This window comes from Monodelphis domestica, chromosome 1, assembly GCF_027887165.1.
Source record: "Monodelphis domestica isolate mMonDom1 chromosome 1, mMonDom1.pri, whole genome shotgun sequence".
NCBI classification, from domain to species: Eukaryota; Metazoa; Chordata; class Mammalia; order Didelphimorphia; family Didelphidae; genus Monodelphis; species Monodelphis domestica.
In genome coordinates, this window is record NC_077227.1 from 159843842 (window position 1) to 159863764 (window position 19923).

Genomic DNA, 19923 nt, shown 5'->3' on the forward strand with positions numbered 1-19923 from the left:
TTTCTTTTTCCATTTCTTTTAGTATTAACCTCTTTTTTTTAGCTCTAGTTGTGTGTATATATATATATATATATATATACACACGTCTATGTATTTATGCACGCATATATCTATATACCTATTTATGTCTTGTCCTTTCATCCTATACAGTTTGTCAATGTTCCCTCTAAGTGTAATTCTTCTACCTGTCCAGGTGATAGCAACAGTTTTTAAGAGTTATCAATGACCTTTTTTCTTATAGGGATACATATCATTTTAACTTATTGAGTCTCTTAAAATTTTTTGTTGTTGTTGTTTTGTTTTGTTTTTCTTTTCCCCCTCTTTTTTAATTACCTTTTGATGATTCTCTTGAGTTCTGTGCTTGGACATCATATTTTCTGTTCAGATCTGGTCTTTTCTTTACAAATTATTGGAATTCTTCTATTTTGTTGAATGACCATACTTTCCCCTGTAAGAATATAGTCAGTTTTGCTGGGTAGTTGATTCTTGGTTGTAGACCTAGCTTTCTTGCTTTCCAGAATATCATATTCCACGCCTTTCGGTCTTTCAGTGTGGATGCAGCCAGATCCTGTGTTATTCTCACTGTGGTTCTGTGGTATCTGAATGGCTTCTTCTTGTCAGCTTGTAATATCTTTTCTTTGGTCTGATAGTTTTTGAATTTGGCTATAATATTCCTGGGTGTTGTCAGTTGGGGATTAAGTACAGGAGGTGATCTGTGGATTCTTTCAATCTCCACTTTTCCCTTTTGTTCTAGGATATCAGGGCAGTTTTCTTGAATAATTTCCTGTAGTATTATGTCCAGGCTTTTTCTTTTGTCATGGTCTTCTGGTAGACCAATGATTCTTAAATTGTCTCTCCTTGAACGATTTTCTAAATCCTCTGTTTTGTGAATGAGATGCTTGATATTTTCCTCAATTTTTTCATTCTTTTGGTTTTGTTTTATAGTGTCCTGCTTGCCTTGTGAGGTCACTTAATTCCAGTTGTTGTATTCTGGTTCTTAAAGACTGGATTTCATCCCTGGCTTTTTGGTTATCCTTTTCCTTCTGGTCTGATTTTCTTTGAAGGTCATCTTTCGTCCTCTTTACCTTGTCTTTCATCTCCTTTGTCTCATCTTTCATCTCCTTTGCCTCATTTTCCAGCTAGTTGATTTTGGCTTTCAAGACACTATTTTCTCGTTTTAGTTCAGTGCCTCTGTTTCTTTTCCCAATTGTCTTTAGCCTCTCTCAATTGTGTTTTGAATTGCATTTTGAGTTCTTCCACAGTCTGCATCCAATTCGCTGGGAATTCTGATTTATCGTTTGCTGTTCCCTCCCCCTCTGTTCCATTTGCTGTATAGAAGCTGCCTATTGTTATTTATTTCTTCTTTTTCTGTTGTTTGCTCATATTCACCCCGTCTTTGCTCCTCATATTTGTCTGTGCTCTTGCTCCTCTCATTTTTTTTTGGTTTTAGGGACTTCTGTCAGTCTCCCCTCTTGGAGCTTTGACAGAAGCTCTCTCGGTGCAGTCTCCAGGGGAGGTTTGTTGGGGGTTTGAGCTTCCCTGTCCTCTGGAGGGTTTGGATTGGATTAAAGACCGGCAGTCAATTAGGAGGGGGTGTGGATCCTGGGCTTCCCTGAGTTCTGAAGATTTTTGATGGGATTAAGTTCAGCTTGGTTGGGCTGGGTGTGGTCTGAGTCCAATACCTCCTGGAGGGCTGGAGCAAATATGGAGGATCTCCATAGCTCTGGCTAAGCTGCTAAGTCTATGCTCCCTCTCTAGCTCCTTCCCTGCCATCTGTGTTTGAAGCTCTGAACTTGGCATAGCCCAACCTGCAAGGTACACCCTCCAGACCAGCACCTTTGCCCGCTCAGAAGTTCCCGCTGCTGCTGGAGTCTCAGCGCTCTAGGTGGGAGGGAGGACGGGTCCTGGGACCTTCCTTCTGCCTTCCCCTTAAACCCAAGTGTTCTCAGATTCTTGCTTTTCGGGGGGTTGTACCTTTTGACTTGAGTCCAGCGGGAAGGTTCCTTTGCTCTCTCTCATTGTTAGGCTTGGTTTTCAGTCCCCTATGAGCATTCAGTTTCGGTAAGGAAAGGTATTCAGAGGTCTGAACTTCTGCTCTTTCTAGGATGCCATCTTGACTCTCCACTTCTTAAAAAAAATTAAACCCTTGCTTTCTATCTTAGTAACAACTCTAAGACAGAAAGCAATGGCTAAGCAAACAGATTTGAGTAACTTGCCCAGAGTCAAGCAGCTATGAAGTGTCTGAGGACAGATTTGAATCCAGGTCCTCCCAACTCCAGGCCTAGTGCTTTATCCAGCGAGCTACCTATCTGCCTCAGATCTGTACTTTTTTTACTCTGAGTGTGAAAGAGTTTTCCAGGGGCACTGAGAAGTTAAGTGACTTGCCTAAAATGCAAAAAATGGGGTCATCAAGAGTCATACAGGGAAGAATGACATTTAAAAAAAAATCCTTACCTTCCATCTTAGAATTAATACTGTGTATTGGTTCCAAGGCAGAAGAGCAATAAGGACTAGGCAATGGGAATTAAGTGACTTGTCCAGAGACACACAGCTAGGAAGTATTTGAGGCCAGATTGGAATCCAGGACCTACTTACTCTAGGTCTGGCTTTTAATTCACTCAGCCACCCAGCTGCCCTCTCAAAAACACTTTTCTTACTGGACTGTTGTGGGGCTCAAATAAAATAATGAATGTGAAAACACTTTCTAACTAAAGGGCTAGACAGTGACTAAACTTGTGATTTCACTGGAATAGATAATTCTCAGATGAGGAAAGACTCTTTCCTAAGGGAAATTAACACTTTCTCTGAAACTTAGTGCCTTGATGAATTGTCTAGTGTGCTGAGAGGTTTAAGTGACTTGTCTTGTGTCATACAGCCAATGTTCATTTGGGACAGAGCTCAAATTCATGTCTTCTTGACTTCCAAGCCAGCCCCACATCCACTGTTATTCTTCAAAGGCAACCTAAGTGTCAGCTACTATTGTTATTCTCCATCACTTATATTTCATCTTCCTGAAGGCCTCTGGCACAGGGTTGGACATAGTAGGTGCTTATGGATAAAATCATAACAGCAACATGTAAAGCCCAGGGAAGGACTCAGATTGATTTACAGATGATTGCTTAAACCATCTCACAGTAGAACTGGCAGAAACCAAACAGAAGATAGAAACATGGCTACATCTCTGAGCATGAAGAATATGTGGAAACTGAGGAATGTCAAAGTCAAGCTAGTTAATAGTGCTAAAAGGAATGATGAAAGGGAGGAATTCCCTGTGAACTGGAACAACCTCCAGGAAGTGATGCAGAGTGAGTGGAGCAGAACCAGGAGAACATTGTACACAGAGACTGATACACTGTGGTACAATAGAATGTAATGGACTTCTCTACTAGCAGCAATGCAATGATCCAGGACAATTCTGAGGGACTCATGAGAAAGAAAACCATCTACATTCAGAGAAAGAACTGTGGGAACAGAAACAGAAGAAAAACATGATCTATCACATGGTTCAATGGGTACGCAATTGGGGATTTTGACATTAAATGATCACTCTATTGCAAATATTAATAACATGGAAATAAGTCTTGATAATGATGCATTTAAAACCCAGTGGAATTGCGTGTTGGCTATGGGAGGGGGGAAGGGAAAGAACATGTATCATGTAACCAAGGGAAAATCTTCTAAACTAATTAATTAAATAAATAAATTGAAAAAAGATTAGAACTCAGGGGAAAAAAATCCCTCTTTTAAAAATACTGTTGGGGGCAGCTGGGTAGCTCAGTGGATTGAGAGCCAGGCCTAGAGACAGGAGGTCCTAGGTTCAAATCTGACCTCAGAAACTTCCCAGCTGTGTGACCCTGGGCAAGTCACTTGACCCCCATTGCCTAGCCCTTACCACTCTTCTGCCTTGGAGCCAATACACAGTATTGACTCTAAGACGGAAGGTAAGGGTTTAAAAAAAAATGTCAAGCTAGTTACCCTCTTGGCCATTGGAGGACTGTTCTATGTTTGCTCCTGGGTGTGGAGGGAAGGAGGAAGTCAATTGGTGACATTTTAGAAATGTCATCCTTGTTCCAAAGGACCAGTGACATCATGGGGTGATGTCTTGACTTGTGAATGAATTGGATTAAGGGAGGCAGAGTTGCACAGAGTCATCAGCCTCACTCTCTCCTCCAGTTATCCAAGTTTACGTAAACCGTAAGTCAGGATGACTGGTGATGGGATGTGGTGGATGACGTTGGCACCTTCAGTGTCTGACCAAGCTCTACACACTCCGCAGACCCTGCTTCACTTGCTTTCATGTCTTTTGGAACAAATTATTCTAATCCACCCATTCTTCACATGAGAAGTCTTTATGTGTTTCGGGTAGATATACCCTAATTCACTGATGGGTTTGAGGCATCTTGGTGCGCTGGGTTAGCCAGTCTGCCATAATGGGTTTACTGGGATGTGGCCATGACACTTGCTATAGCTTCTTGGAGCCACTGATGAGAGCTGCGTGGCACGTGGACTCCAGACATGAATGAGCAGGGTCAGCTGGGTGGTTCAATGGATTGAAAGCCGAGCCTAGATTTGATAGGTCCTGGGTTCAAGTCTAGACTCAAACACTTCCTAGTTATGTGTCCCTGGGCAAGTCACTTAACCTTGATTGACTAGTCCTTTCCCATCCTTCTGCCTTGGAGCCAATCTATTCTAAGACAAAAGGTGAGGGTTTTAAAAAAAAGAGGGATGAACAGCTTGGAAAAGGGTTCATACAGGAGCACTGGCACACCAGAGGTACTGGTGCTGCTTGTACCCTCTGAATACTCCCAGAAGTGCGTGCATGTGTCTCTGGAACATTACTCATCAACATATCATAGCACCCTGAGATTCTGATCTTGTTTGGTGAGACAGCATAGCTTAGTGGATGATAAAGTACTAGACTTGGAGCTAGGAAAACTTTAGTTTAAATCTTGACTCTTAATACTTACTAGTTGTATGACCCTGAGGGAGTGGCCTCAGAATCTTCTGAACCTCATTTTCTTTTTTTAAAATTTTATTTAATTGGATGATTTAGAATATTTTTCCATGGTTATAAGACTCATGTTCTTTCCCTCCCCTCCCCCCCACCCTCTTCCCATATCTGATGCGCAATTCCACTGGGTTTAACATGTGTCCTTGATCAAGACCCATTTCCATATTATTGACATTCGCACTAGGGTGATCGTTTATAGTCTACACCCCCAGCCATATTCCCATCAATCCATGTGATCCAGCAGTTGTTTTTCTTCTGTGTTTCTATTCCCACAGTTCGTCCTCTAAATGTGGATAGGGTACTTTCTCATCAGTCCCTCAGAATTGTCCTGGATCATTGCATTGCTACTAGTAGAGAAGTCCAGTACATTCGATTTTACCACAGTGTATCAGTCTCTGTGTACAATTGAACCTCAATTTCGAACTTGTAAAATAGAGATATTAATACCTGTACAATTCCTTAGAGCTGAAGTGAGGTAGTAGTACCTATAATGTGCTTGGCCAACTTTATTTTTAAAAACTTTCACATATTTTTATTTATTTCATTAAATATTTCACAATTACATATAAAAATTATTAACATTCATTAAAAAAACCCTTACCTTCTGTCCAAGAACTAATATCAGTTCTAAAGGGCTAGGCAAATGTCACTTTTAAATCAGTCACTTTTTTTTTAAGTGACCTGTTCAGGGTCACATAGCTAGAAAGTGTCTGAGGCCAGATTGGAACTCAGGGCCTCTTATCTCTAGGTCTGGTTCTCCATCCCTTGAGACACCTAGATGCCTCTGTTAATATTCATTTAAAACATTTTGAGTACCAAATTCTCTCCCTCTCTCCTGCCTCTCCCCCATTCTTGAGTAGGCAGTGCTTGGCCATCTTTAAAGGGCTATGCAAATATCAGTACTTATCCTTATCAATAGGTTACTGGTTGGGGTCTTTTTTGTTGCTGTGTTTTTGTTTTTCAGTCTTTAATTTTTTTTTTTTGCCAAAGAGTGGGGTGTCATTTCCTGTTCCAATTCATTTTACAGATGAGGAAACTGAGGAAAAGAGAATTAAATGACTTTCCCAGGGTCACATAGTTAGTATCTGGGGTCTTTGAACCCAGGAAGAGGAATCTCCCTAACTCCAGACCAGAAATTCTATTCACTGTGCCTAGATGCTGCTGGTCTTAGAGGCTTCTAAAACGATCCTGGGGTCTTCAGACCTATAAAACGAAGGGGATGGACTAAACGATTTTTGAGGTTACTTCTAGGTCTGAAGTCTATGAGCTGTGAGTGTCCTTAGCCAAATGGTAGTGTTTCTATCTGGATCATTAAGATGTGTCATTAGGCATTATTTTGGGGTAGCATTTTGTGTTTTTTCAAAGTAATTTCACAAATATTATTTCTTTGTACCAGGACTTCACAATTGGCAGGACAGTAATAAATCTTTCTATTCTGGGGAAATTAAGAGTCACCGAGGTAACCTGAGGTAACCTACTCAAAGTCACACATCTGCAGCAGGGTTAGAACACTGATTTACTGAATCCCAGGCGACTGGACCAGGACAGCATCGTCTGGGGATAGCACGCCAGCCTTACAGCCTTCATCTTTTCCTCTACCCCTGTCTTACCGTAAACGTGCAATGGAAAGGAGGGCCAATGCTGTTGTAACCCTCCAAGGAGCTGTTGGACTTGACCTCATAGCGGCTCATGCTGGAACTTCTATAGGGAAGTTGGATAGAATTGTTAGAATACTTCAAATCAGGCCATTCCGGCATATGACGTGTGTGTGTGTGTGTGTGTGTGTGTGTGTGTGTGTGTGTGTGTGTGTGTGAGAGAGAGAGAGAGAGAGAGAGAGACAGAGACAGAGACAGAGACAGAGACAGAGACAGAGACAGAGACACACACAGAGACAGAGACAGACAGATGGACAAATAGATAGACAGACTTTCTTGGGAATAAATAAAGGTATGTATCCCCCCTTCCCAAAAAAAATCCCTAAACACAACACCAATCAACAGAGCAATCCAAATAAACCCCAAACTAAAAGGCTTAGCAATAACTTTTGTACCTGAAAATTCTTTTTTAAAAGTGCTTTAATTGCCATAAAAATGTGAATTATCTAAGTGCTTCAAAAGACAATCAGACACAGGCAGATGAAGACAAACCTTCCTCAGGGCTCCTTATGAATGTTATGTCTATTTCTACCCTAATATAGAGGTCTGAGCCCTTTGGCTGGTACCTAGCTAAGATTTCTCCAAAAGGTATTGGGAACTGATTAGGATCTGGGAGAGAGAGAAAAGAAATCGGAGTCCTTGATGCTTTAGAGAGTTCTTGGAGGGAAGGACTCTGTCTTCAAATTAGAAGATCCACAGGGATGGGGACCATGTCTTTTCCTTTCTCCACAAATCCCTATGGTGTAAACTGCATGTTCAGTACTCTGTTCAGTAACCACATAGTTTTGGGGTTCCTAACATCTTTTTTTATAAGGTGGTTAATCAATCAATCAATTAATTTTTAAATTTTTTTTACCAATTACATGCAATAACAAATTTCCACATAAGTTTTCCTAAGTTATATGATTGAACTTATCTCCCTTCCTCCCTTCCCATCCCCCTCCAGTGCTGGCAGGCAATTTGATCCATGTTATACATGTATTATCATGCAAAACATGCAAAAACCCCATATTGTTCATTTTTTAAGTGAGTAGTCTTATAAAACTGAAATGAGGTTTCTAACTTCTGACCCTGCCAGGGACCTCTCATTTTCCTGTTAGGATGCCTTACCCCCTTCACCCTTACCTCTTCTGCTACATTATCACATTGGGGTAACTGAGTCTCTTTTAGGCTGTGACACAATTGTGAGCTTGCTGGGATGATGCTCTCCTTTTGGATCTGGGTGGGGGTGTCTCAGGGAGGATGATTTCATACCTGGTGAAAAGAATGTCAGCTTCATATTTCAGGTGGAAACTCAGGAGAGCTGAGTTATCTTCTTTGGTGCTTTCCTTCTCCTCACTGTCACTGAAATCAGAAGACAGGAAACAATAATCAGGAGCTGACACCCTCTTCACACCTGGAGAGCCAGTCTGAGCATTGAGTTCACCCGGGGGGGTATCACTTCAGTGGGAGGGATTCAAGTCAGCAAAAATAAGAACTCCCTGATGTTCAGAGATGCCAAATACTTTAAATGGTTGTTGGGGAGGTTGAGCCATCTTCTGTTTAATGGGCTGGTTTAGTTATTTTGGGGAATACACTGGATCAATATTTTCCAAACTTTTCAGGCTATGATGAATTCATGAACTTTGTTGAGGGACACCCTGTTGGGGCAGATGTCTCTTGGCTCCTGCTCTAATTCTTCAAAACTGTTGGGTTCCCTTTTGGGACTTTTCCAAGCCCAAGTCCCTCCCTCAATCTCATCCTACATGTGCAGCCACACAAATGGAGGCTGCACAATGTAATGAGACAAAGCAGTGGATGAGGCATGGAGACATCCAGGGTCTAGACTTGCTTCTGCCCCTAACCAAGGGTGCAAGTTTAGATGGATTCTTTTACTCCTCTAAGCTTTAGTGACCCTCATCAGAAAGTGTAGCACTTATAGCTTTGCCTATCTCAGAGGCTTACTGTTTCAATGAATAATGAAAATGTATTTGCTAAGTACTTACTATGTGTCAAACACTACTTACTTAGCACTGAGGATCAAATAAGATAATGTAGGTACATAAAAGTTTTTTTTTAAAAATGCATTGATTGCTATATAAATGGGAGTTGTTGTTATCACATACATTTACTTAAGTACTTAAGGAAATGGGAGCTTCTTTCGAAATTCCTCCACATCTCAGTAGATGGTTTCATGAATTACTGTGGTAAAAGCAAACACCCCTCCCCAACAACAACTACTCAACAACAACAACAACAACAACTAATTTAACATGTATTAATCCAAATCAAATTGCTTGCTATCTCTGAGAGGGGGGAGGAAAGAAGGAGAGGGAGACAATTTGGATCTTATAATTTTGGAAAATGTGTTGAAAATTGTTATTACATGTAATTGGGAAAATAACATCTCTGAATAAAAAAGAAAAAAAACCTAATTTATGACTTGTTGCGTAGCTTTCGAGTCACAAGTCTCTGAACTTTGCTAAACTGGTCCTCAGATTCATCAGTTCATCAGTGGGTCTTTACTGAAAGCCATTCCAAGTTGAGAGGAATTATCAAGGCTGGTACTGTGCTGGCATAGCCTATGAGAGCCCAGGATTACTGCCATGCTAGGAAGAGGTATCCCAAAAGGTTTACAGTGATGGATTATGACCATAATATAAGAACAAACAGTGGCTCCTGTCAACAGCAAGGGAAACCCTCCTAACCCCCTGCTGAAATTCTCGAATTGGCATAATTATCATATTTCTATCTTGAGAGCAAATTACTCATTAGCTTCATTTCAAGGGTCAGGACCTGAGAACTTGACTAAGCTTTTTATTTTTTATTTTATTTATAGATAGGTAGAGACAGAAAGATGGCTAGATAGTTATTAAATTATATCTAACCCCTACAGGGTTTTCTTGGCAGAGGTACTGGAGTAGTTTTCTATTTCCTTCTTCAGCTCATTTGACAGATGAGGAAACTGAGGCAAACAAAATTAAGTGACTTGCCCAGGGTCACACAGCTATTAAGGATCTGAGATTGGATTTGAACTCATGAACAAGAGTCTTCCTGATTCCAAGCCCAGTGTTCTATCCACTGCACCATCTAGTTGCCCCTTGACTAAACTTTGAACTATGAAATTCAAAAATCCTTGCAAGAATTCAAACAGTTAATTTAATTTCTCTTGGGAATGATTAAAGGTAAGTTCTGCTCCCCCCAAGAAAACCCCAAAATGCAACACCAACCAACAAAGCAATCTAAATAAACCCCAAATTAAAAAAATTAGCTAGGGCCACAGAAGTACAGAGGTGGTCATTTAATTTAATTAATGAATTGGTTAGTTTTATTTCTTTACGGTGTCTGATCTATAACTTGGATATGTATACATAGAGGCAAAAAACTCACTTTTGTATTTGAATTTCTTTCATAAAGAAACTGTTTCTCTCTATTCCTCTCCACTAATGATCAGGAATGCTTTAAATCACACATAAGTCATTCATAATTTGGCCTCAGGGTCAAGTTGAAATTCCATGCAATAATTAATTTGTCTTAACTACAGACATGAACTCAACATGCTGTTATGTGGTTGTTCAACCTTTGACACCAAATCTGCATGGAGTATTTTGTTTTTATTTTACAAATTAAATTACAGATTGGTGGGAAAGTCTCTAGGACAATCACAACAGTTTATAATTATCTCTAGCACAGAGGGACTTCTTCTCTCCTTTAAGAGGAGTAAGGCGCATTACTGCTTGAGATATAATCCATATAAAACACTTGGTAGATATTTATATCATATAAATATTAGCTATTATTTTTACGAGAAAAGCCAATTTATTACTTAAGATAGATTTATAGTTTTTGCAACTAGTTAGCTACCTTGGGAAAAGTTAGGCAGGCAAACACACACACACAAAGTTCATCAGCCCACTCCCATGTGTATACACTATATGCATTCACATAGCTAGGAAATCTTCCCTCTCCCTCTATAATCTGCCCTGCAGTGGGTAATTCCTAACCCTAAATTCCTCATGGGGTGTATTTTCAGTGATACCCCTGCTCAGAAATATCTCCTTCAACAGCTCAGCAGCAAAAACTAGAAAGAGAAATCCCATTCAAAATCACCTTAGACAAAATAAAATACTTAGGAATCTATCTCCTGAGACAAACACAGGAACTATATGAACACAACTACAAAACACTCTCCACACAACTAAAACTAGACTTGAGCAATTGGAAAAACATTAACTGCTCATGGATAGGACGAGCCAATATAATAAAAATGACCATCCTACCCAAACTTATCTATCTATTTAGTGCCATACCCATGGAACTCCCAAAAAATTTCTTTACTGATTTAGAAAAAACCATAACAAAGTTCATTTGGAATAACAAAAGATCAAGGATATCCAGGGAAATAATGAAAAAAAAACCCACAAATGATGGGGGCCTTTCAGTCCCAGACCTTAAACTATATTACAAAGCAGCAGTCATCAAAACAATTTGGTACTGGCTAAGAGACAGAAAGGAGGATCAGTGGAATAGACTGGGGGCAAGAGACCTCAGCAAGACAGTATACGATAAGCCCAAAGATCCCAGCTTTTGGGACAAAAATCCAATATTCGATAAAAACTGCTGGGAAAATTGGAAGATAGTGTGGGAGAGATTAGATCTGGATCAACACCGCACACCCTACACCAAGATAAATTCAAAATGGGTGAGTGACTTAAACATAAAGAAGGAAACCATAAGTAAATTGGGTAAACACAGAATAGTATACATGTCAGACCTTTGGGAAGGGAAAGACTTTAAAACCAAGCAAGACATAGAAAGAATCACAAAATGTAAAATAAATAATTTTGACTACATCAAATTAAAAAGCTTTTGTACAAACAAAACCAATGTAACTAAAATCAGAAGGGAAACAACAAATTGGGAAAAAATCTTCATAGAAACCTCTGACAAAGTTTTAATTACTCAAATTTATAAAGAGCTAAATCAATTGTACAAAAAATCAAGCCATTCTCCAATTGATAAATGGGCAAGGGACATGGATAGGCAGTTCTCAGATAAAGAAATCAAAACTATTAATAAGCACATGAAAAAGTGTTCTACATCTCTTATAATCAGAGAGATGCAAATTAAAACAACTCTGAGGTATCACCTCACTCCTAGCAGATTGGCTAACATGACAGCAAAGGAAAGTAATGAATGCTGGAGGGGATGTGGCAAAGTAGGGACATTAATTCATTGCTGGTGGAGTTGTGAACTGATCCAACCATTCTGGAGGGCAATTTGGAACTATGCACAAAGGGCGACAAAAGACTGTCTGCCCTTTGATCCAGCCATAGCATTGCTGGGTCTGTACCCCAAAGAGACAATGGAGAAAAAGACTTGTACAAGAATATTCATAGCTGCGCTCTTTGTAGTGGCCAAAAACTGGAAAACGAGGGGATGCCCATCAATTGGGGAATGGCTGAGCAAATTGTGGTATATGTTGGTGATGGAATACTATTGTGCTAAAAGGAATAATAAAGTGGAGGAGTTCCATGGAGACTGGAACAACCTCCAGGAAGTGATGCAGAGCGAGAGGAGCAGAATCAGGAGAACATTGTACACAGAGACTAATACACTGTGGTATAATCGAACGTAATGGACTTCTCCATTAGTGGCGGTGTAATGTCTCTGAACAATCTGCAGGGATCTAGGAGAAAAAACACTATTCATAATCAGAGGACAAACTGTGGGAGTAGAAACACCGAGGAAAAGCAACTGCCTGACTACAGCGGTTGAGGGGACATGACAGAGGAGAGACCCTAAATGAACACTCTAATGCAAATATTAACAACATGGCAATGGGTTCGAATCAAGAACACATGTGATACCCAGTGGAATCACGCGTCGGCTATGGGGGGAGGGGGGGAGGAAAAGAAAATGATCTTTGTCTTTAATGAATAATGCTTGGAAATGATCAAATAAAATATTAAAAAAAAAGAAATATCTCCTTCAACGGTTTGGTGACTGGGGATTTGATGAGGGACGAGACTTCAGGAATCGAGAGGAAGTGCTGTTGGAAAAAGGGATTCAGCTAATGAAACACATTGAAGTAAATCATCTCATTTCCGTGTGAGTTTTGTTTCAGGGAAGGGAAGAGAGGAAGATGACCCTGAGATTGTAAAGAGTATGAGGAAAGCGGAGGGAGGTGTTGAAGCATTCGTTGTGTACATACTGAGGGTCAGATTATAGCCTCCAAAACAGCTCCACCCAGGAAAAGCTGGATATAGCATGGAAACACACACACACACACACACACACACACACACACACACACACATACACACACAGTCTTACCCACTGTCATCAATCAGTTTTACATCGGGCTCCTGCTATAATAAGAAAACGCTGATAGGACACAGCAGAAAAGCCTGTTGCACTAATTGCATGTTGGTTATTGGACTTTTAAAAAATGCAAATGTTAGTTGCATGAATTTCAGTATTGGAGAACTTGAGGTCTTGAGGTTCAAAACTCAACTCTTCTAGGCTATCTTTTTAGGCTAAAGCTAGTATAATCCCATAATATCTGTTACCCAACAGCCTTTTTGAAGAGATATCCAATGTGAACTAACTCCCTAGAGGTGGACTGTCAAATCTTCATTCTGAGCATTTACACTTTGGAAATCAAGCAAACCTACAAATCAGAGCTTGATTTATTATTATGTTGATTACCTAGTTTTATAAGTGTAATGGAGGAAATGTTAATAATGTAGGTTAAACGTAAAGAGTGTACACAAAGAGCCGGTGGTTAAACACTTTCCAAAATACTATGGCCCTTTTGTAATTCTCATGGTACAATTTTGTGGGATTACATTGTCTGTCTTGTCTCCTCCAGCCGACAATCAAGTCTTCGTGAGCTGGTGGTGTCTGTTCTATGCAGTTGTTTTTCAGTCAATACACAGCTAATAAGTGTCTGAGGCCAGATTTGAACTCAGGATGAGTTTTCCTGACATCTAGGTGCTATTCATTGTACCACCTAGCTGCCTCTGTTCTGTGTAGTACAGTACATAGGAGAGAGAGACAGACAGACAGAGACAGAGATACAGAGACAGACAGACAGATAGAGACAGACAGAGAAAGGGAGAGATCTAGGTTCAGACTTCAGTGCTTCCATTTATTAAGTCACCTAAGATCACTGAAATTCTCTGAACCTCATTCTCCTCATCTGAAAAATGAGGCCAGCAGTACTCATACTATCTTCCCTAAAGAGTTTCTTTGAGGCAAGTACTCTAGAAACAGCGAGTGGGCTTATGAACCTCGTGTGTATGTGTGTATTTGTACCTGATGCCTACTACAAGGAATATGGAGTGAGATCTGGGAGATATGTGCAGAGTTTTAGAGATCTGGAGTTAGCAGATAGAGCTTGGGGCAAGCAGAGCATGGCTCCCTGACCTGCCAACTGTCAGGAGGATCTCCATATTCTGAAGAAAAACCGACTTGCTGAACTCGAAATCCAGGCGGAAAGCTCCCTGGAGAAAGAGGAAAAATACCATTCAGAGCAAGCCTGTTAGGAAACCAGAGATCCCTAAGGCACTTGACTTAGTATCTAAGAGACTAGAGCTGTGGTTCCATTGTATAGCCACAGCTTTCTCTCAGATAGGGGCTGGGACTAACCCTTGTCCTGCTGTCCCAGCAGTGCATCCCAGCCGGCTGGGAATGTGCTGGATGAGGAGAGATAATGGCCTGAAATATGAACAGGGAGTTTGGGAGGCTGCCAGTGGGGTTCTTAGGAGCCAAAGAAAACAGCTACTGAGAGGGGGGCTTTCTTGACTGTTCTCCCTCTTTTTTTTTTTTTAAGAGCAAAGGGAAATAAGGAGAAAACTTGGCTTCATAATGGTTGGGATATGGTAATGATCAGAGGATCATAGGATTTCAGAGCTAGAAAAACCTAAGATATTATCGACTCTACCCTTTCTTATTTTATAGAGGAAGAAACAGAAGCCTGTAAAGGTGATGTGATTTGCCCCAAGTCACTGATAGATCATGGAATGAAGACCTGGAAAGGACTTTAGAGATAATTTAGTCCAACCCTTTTCATTTTACAGAAAAGGAAATTTAGGGCCTGAGATGCTCAGGTGACTTTTCCATCACCACACAGGCAAGAGGTAATTGAACAGCCTCACAAATTTTCTGAGTGACTGAGCTAAGCCAACATTTCTTGGTCTATATTTTCTCCTTTATAATATTGGGAAGCTGGGCTGGATGACTTAGGAACCTTTCTATTTCTAAATCAGTGCCCTATGATCAAACTGAGATTATCACCCATACCCTCTGACGCTGAGTTAATTGCAAGGAGTTGATTGTGGAGATGGGACTGGAACCGAATCTCAGTCCCAATCTTTTGCTTTTCCTTCTGTAGCAAAAACTGTAAATAGTCTAATTGAGTCATTTTCTTGTTGAAGAAGATTCAGTGGCTTCTGTTTTGTCTCTGGGATAAAAGTTCCTTTGTTTGGCATTTAAAATCCTTTACCTTCTCTTTCCTGTTTTTCCAGGCTGTTATGAATTACTCCCCCTTACTTATTCTATATTCTAGCCAAACTGGCCTCGCTGCACCCTAGATCTGACATTCCATCTCCTGCTTCTGTTGTGCTCTTACACATTCCTTTTCCCATACCAGGAAGTTTTCTTCCATGAAACCCTTACTTCCCTTCGAGGTTTGATTCTGGTGCCTCCTTTCCTAAGAAGACTTTCCTAATTCGTAACCCTCAATTTCTTTGCATTTATTTTGCATAGGATTTGTACATACTTATCTATGTATATACTCTATACCTTAGTAGAAAAGACTGAACAATAACTTCCCGACTCCAGGCCTGGCTATCTCCTCTATATCACCTAGCTGCCCTAGGTTTCAAAATACCTGGTGAGAATTCCTTCCATCTTCCTCTTATCCCTCCTCCCCTCACTAAACAGCTGTTTTAGGATCTGGTGAAGACAGGAACTACTGAACTAGATATTATGACCCTGGGTCTCTGCTCTCAGCTCCATTTTTCTAAAAAATAGTTCCATTGAAAACTCCCTAGGCCCTCTATCCCTGATCCTGTGTCTGGGTGACAAATGCCAGCCCAGCCCTGCCTTCTCCTCTACTGGCTTCTCTCCCTCTGAACTTGCCACCTCCTTTATCCCTCTTCTTCATTCCTAAATGCATACAGTTCAGACAGCTGTGATTTATTTCTCTCCTGGCTCTGTTTTATAAGCAGTGTTATGAGTCCAAGCTGTTGTCTTCCTCCTTCTTCTCCCTCTTTCTCATTCCATGCACAGCTCATTCATTTGGGTTAATGAAATATTCTGTTCTACCACTGAGTCCATCCTGTTCCCTTCCCAGGAGGTGCCCCCAGGGGCCTAAAAGTGTTAATGAGCCTCCCTAAGGGTCTTCCTTCCATGGGCAAGTGTGAGAGCATAGGAAGGGCGAAGTTTAGGAAGGGGATTGGGAGACAGGGGACGATTTAAGAATAATAGATTTCATACCATGGAGTCTACTATTGGCTTTCTGGAATTTGGCTGACTTATCCTCAAGTCTTGCTGCTTTCATAGAACAATGTCAATAAGTCCTGAGATTGGAAAAGTGAGTATATTTCTTCTAGGCCAAGAAAGAAAGGACCCATCCAGGGGAAATTGGAGGTAGGGATAAAAAGAGGGTTTCCCTCAAAGGACGAGGAAGCTTGTGCTAAGGGGGAGATTGTTCTTTTGCCAATTTGTGGGGAGGGACAGAGTAGCAGTGACCTGAACATAAAACCGCTCTGTTTCATGTCCTGGCCTTCCCAAGGATGGGACTAGCCTTTTTTCTGTTGAATATTTCCAATTTATCCTGTATATATCTTGTTTGTACATAATTATTGTCATGTCTCTTTTTCCTCTTCTTTCACATAGCCACCCCTACGTCCCCAATTAGGGACAGGGACTGTCTTCTTTCTTTGGTATTCCAGTGATTTGCACAATTCCTGGCACATAGTAGATGCCTTTGGACTAACTGGCTGGTAGGCAGGCTCTTAAGAGGACATCTCCTAAGATACTTTGGTCATTTGAAATGTCCTTACATGATCTAATGATAAGAAAAATATTTAAAAGCTTTAAAAGCACCCCCTCTTTATACACCTTTGACTGTCCACTCTCCCCCACAACTCCCCACCATCTTTCTCCCCTTGCCCCCAAGTTTTTTACCTTGGCTTTTGCTTTGAAAAATGGGTAGCTGACATTGCAGACTTTCTTGTTGATCCTTCTCTCCTCGTTTATGCACTCAATGCTGCCATCTGAATCATCCTGTGGTATGTGGGGGTGGGGTGGGATGGGGGTATAATTGAGGAGAAAAGAATCAGACCCTGATCTTAGTCTTCTTTTCCCATCCTGGGGCTGAATCCTGAAATGGCCCTCAGAATGGTCCCTGGGATGAGGTGGAGAATATAGAAATCTAAGTGCAAGGGAAGCTTGTGACCTCTGGGGGACTGGAGAGCCAACTGGCTTAATTCTATTTTGGCTGGGTCAGGGCCATCCTCAAGGATGTAGGAGATTGCCAAGGGAGACACAGAGAGAAACAAAATGTGACCCATGCAAGGAGAGAGCTTGAGAAAGAGAAGGCGGATTGACAAGCAAAAATTCAGAAGATTTGGAGACAGGATCTGCTTGGAACTGACCAGATCATTATGTCCAAGGGACACTCTCCTGCCTCCTTGTTCCTACTCGCCTGGCTTGTGTAATGCTTATAATCCCTTTTCATCTTCAATTGAGAAAGATTCGAGGGGGAAGGAACCCATTTCCTTGCTTGCTCCTTCTAAACATTTCTGTGCTTATTGAGGAAGGATGATAACATTTTGGGCCAAGATGAAGCTTATGGGTTTTCAGTTAGCCAGGTCCCTGCTGGAATAGTGATCTGTCTGGGGCAGGGCAAAGAAGGGTGGGACTTGTCACAGGAGAGCTCATTAGAAATGTGAGCTAATTTCTCTCCTGCTTGATCAATACAAGAGTGTGCCAAATTTTTTGGCAGGTGATATGAAGGCTGACGTCTGCTGAAGATAAACTTGAGAACCAGCCAGGCCCAGAGACAGGAGGTCCTGGGTTCAACTCTGTCCTCTGACACTTCCTAGCTGTGTGACCCTAGGCAAGTCACTGAACCCCCATTGCCTAGCCCTTACTGCTCTTCTGCCTCATAACTGATACACAGTATTGATTCTAAGATGGAAGGTAAGGGTTTAAGGGAAAAAAGAAGCATCTAGTATGTGTGGTCCAGCAGGAAGGAAGGGAATAAATATGTTAAGAACCTATTATGTACCAGGTGTTTTTAAAAAGATTTCATTTATCCTCATAGAAATTCTCTGAAGTAAGTACTACCCCCATTTTATAGCCGAGGAAACTGAGGCAGATAGAGGTTGTGATTTGCTCAGGTTCATACAGCTAGTCAATGTCGGAGGTGGGATCTCCTATCTTCCAAACTCCAGGCTTAGCACTCTATTCATTGCTCCATCCAGCTGCCTCAGAAGAAGGATGACTGACCAGGGAATTGAGGTCTGAGTTCCAGTTCTGGCTCTGTCACTGACTAGCAGTGTAGACAAGTGACTTTTTCACTCTTTGTCTTAGTTTCCTCCTCCATAGAGTGAGGAGATTGAATGAGAGGACAAACCCTGGCAGTTTATGATACTCAAGATTATCACTTAAAATATCTGCTGAGGTCCAGCCTCCCAATGCTCTGACTTTCCAGCTTCCCACACCTCTTCGTCTTCCTCTTCTCTGCTGCCGCTTTGTAATTTCCCATTCTGTGAAGACCCACACAATCTATACAGCTGGGACGAAGGCTGGGGGTAAGAGCTGGGAGAAGAAGAGAAAGCATGCTGTGGTGCAGTGGATAGAGTGCCAGATATGGAATCAGGAAGACCCACGTTCAGCTCATGGGACCCTTAGCCGCTCTCTGCTTTAGTTTCTTCATCTGTAGAACTGGATAGTAATCACATCTAGGGTCCAGAATGACTAGGAAGATTAACAACGAAATGATATTTGTAAAGCGCTTTGCAAATCTTCCAGTACTAGATGTTGTTGAGTCCTTTTCAGTTCTGTTCAACTCTTCATGACTCCATGTGGGGTTTTCTTGGCAGAGATCTAGAATGGACTGTCATTTCCTTTTCCAGCTTATTTTACAGATGAGGAATTGAGGCAAAACAGGGTTAAATGACTTTCCCAGGGTCACACAGCTAGTAAATGTCTGAGCCAGGATTTAAATCCAAGAAGATGAATCTTCCTGACCCCAGGCCTGACACTTTATCCACTGTGCTACCGAGCTGCCCAAAGTACTATATAAATGTTAGTTATCGTTGTCTTATTGTCATCATGCTGATTATGAAGTCACTAGCAATTGGCTGAGGGCTCCATGGAAGAATTTTACTAAAATAGTACAGCCAGTTGTGTTCTGATGGCTCCAAGTGGGCTTCCCATCTATGCCTTTTAGCATGTGGGGATCTACGGGTATATCTTGGTGCGTAACCTGCTTTTTAGATAATATTCACACCTGGTGTGTGTTTTGCCTTATCCATAAGACTGGAAGCTCCTGGAGGCTGGACCTCCAGTGGGCCAGATCTCAAGAGGCGGGGGGCCAGGCGGAGAGAAGATGGAGTGTGGGAGATTAGCATACCCCAACCAGCTATCAAAAAGAGGCCACAATGAGTCAAGTGGATTTTCCCTTGATATAACCCTGAGTCAAATTTTTGTTGGGGTGAGCCCAAAACAGTCAGTTGGTTGTAAACATTTCGGTGTGAGTGGTTATTCCTTAGAAATCAGCAAATGCTACAAATCAGGGCTTTATTGTTTGTTGATTGTCTAGGTTTAAGAGCGGGATGATGAAAATGTAGTCCAGATTAAATTTAAAAGTGTGTTGTGTGTATGTTTTTCTTTTTGAGAGCTGGTTATTAAACATTTACCGGCACACCCCTTCCCTGAACTCTGTGGAATGGTGAATGGTGTTGCTTTCTACCCTGACTCTTTTGTGGTCATTCTGTCTGTCACACTCCCCTCCTTCCATGACTTTAGATCTCCAGTTGCCAACACAATTTATACACAATTTATATTTACATTTCCTCCCCTCCCACACACCTGGAGGCTGGGATGCCAGAGCGGTCCAGTAATTTCCTTCTGCCCTCCCACTGCATGTGGAAGAGACTTGAAACCTAGACTTTAGATCAGAGACTTTGTCCACCAGCAGACTCAGCAGCTCTCAGGATCCCTGAATTCCTACCACTACCGTTGGATAGGAAGCCAAGG

The 19923-nt window shown here is 41.4% G+C and overlaps 1 protein-coding gene and 1 long non-coding RNA gene across 2 annotated transcripts in view; one reads left to right on the plus strand and one right to left on the minus strand.

Moving 5' to 3' along the window:
* The window catches only part of ITGA11 (integrin subunit alpha 11), a 229054-nt gene that overhangs the window by 15484 nt on the left and 193647 nt on the right, over positions 1–19923 (minus strand). The window contains exons 21-24 of the mRNA XM_007479623.3: positions 16843–16941; positions 14077–14153; positions 7921–8010; positions 6622–6712 (exon numbers count right to left, since the gene is read on the minus strand). Coding sequence (XP_007479685.1) covers positions 6622–6712; positions 7921–8010; positions 14077–14153; positions 16843–16941 — 357 coding nt within the window. The remainder of the gene's footprint in view (positions 1–6621; positions 6713–7920; positions 8011–14076; positions 14154–16842; positions 16942–19923) is intronic.
* The window catches only part of LOC103095150 (uncharacterized), a 44566-nt gene continuing 43672 nt past the window's right edge, over positions 19030–19923 (plus strand). The window contains exon 1 of the long non-coding RNA XR_008914404.1: positions 19030–19141. This is a non-coding gene — a long non-coding RNA (uncharacterized LOC103095150). The remainder of the gene's footprint in view (positions 19142–19923) is intronic.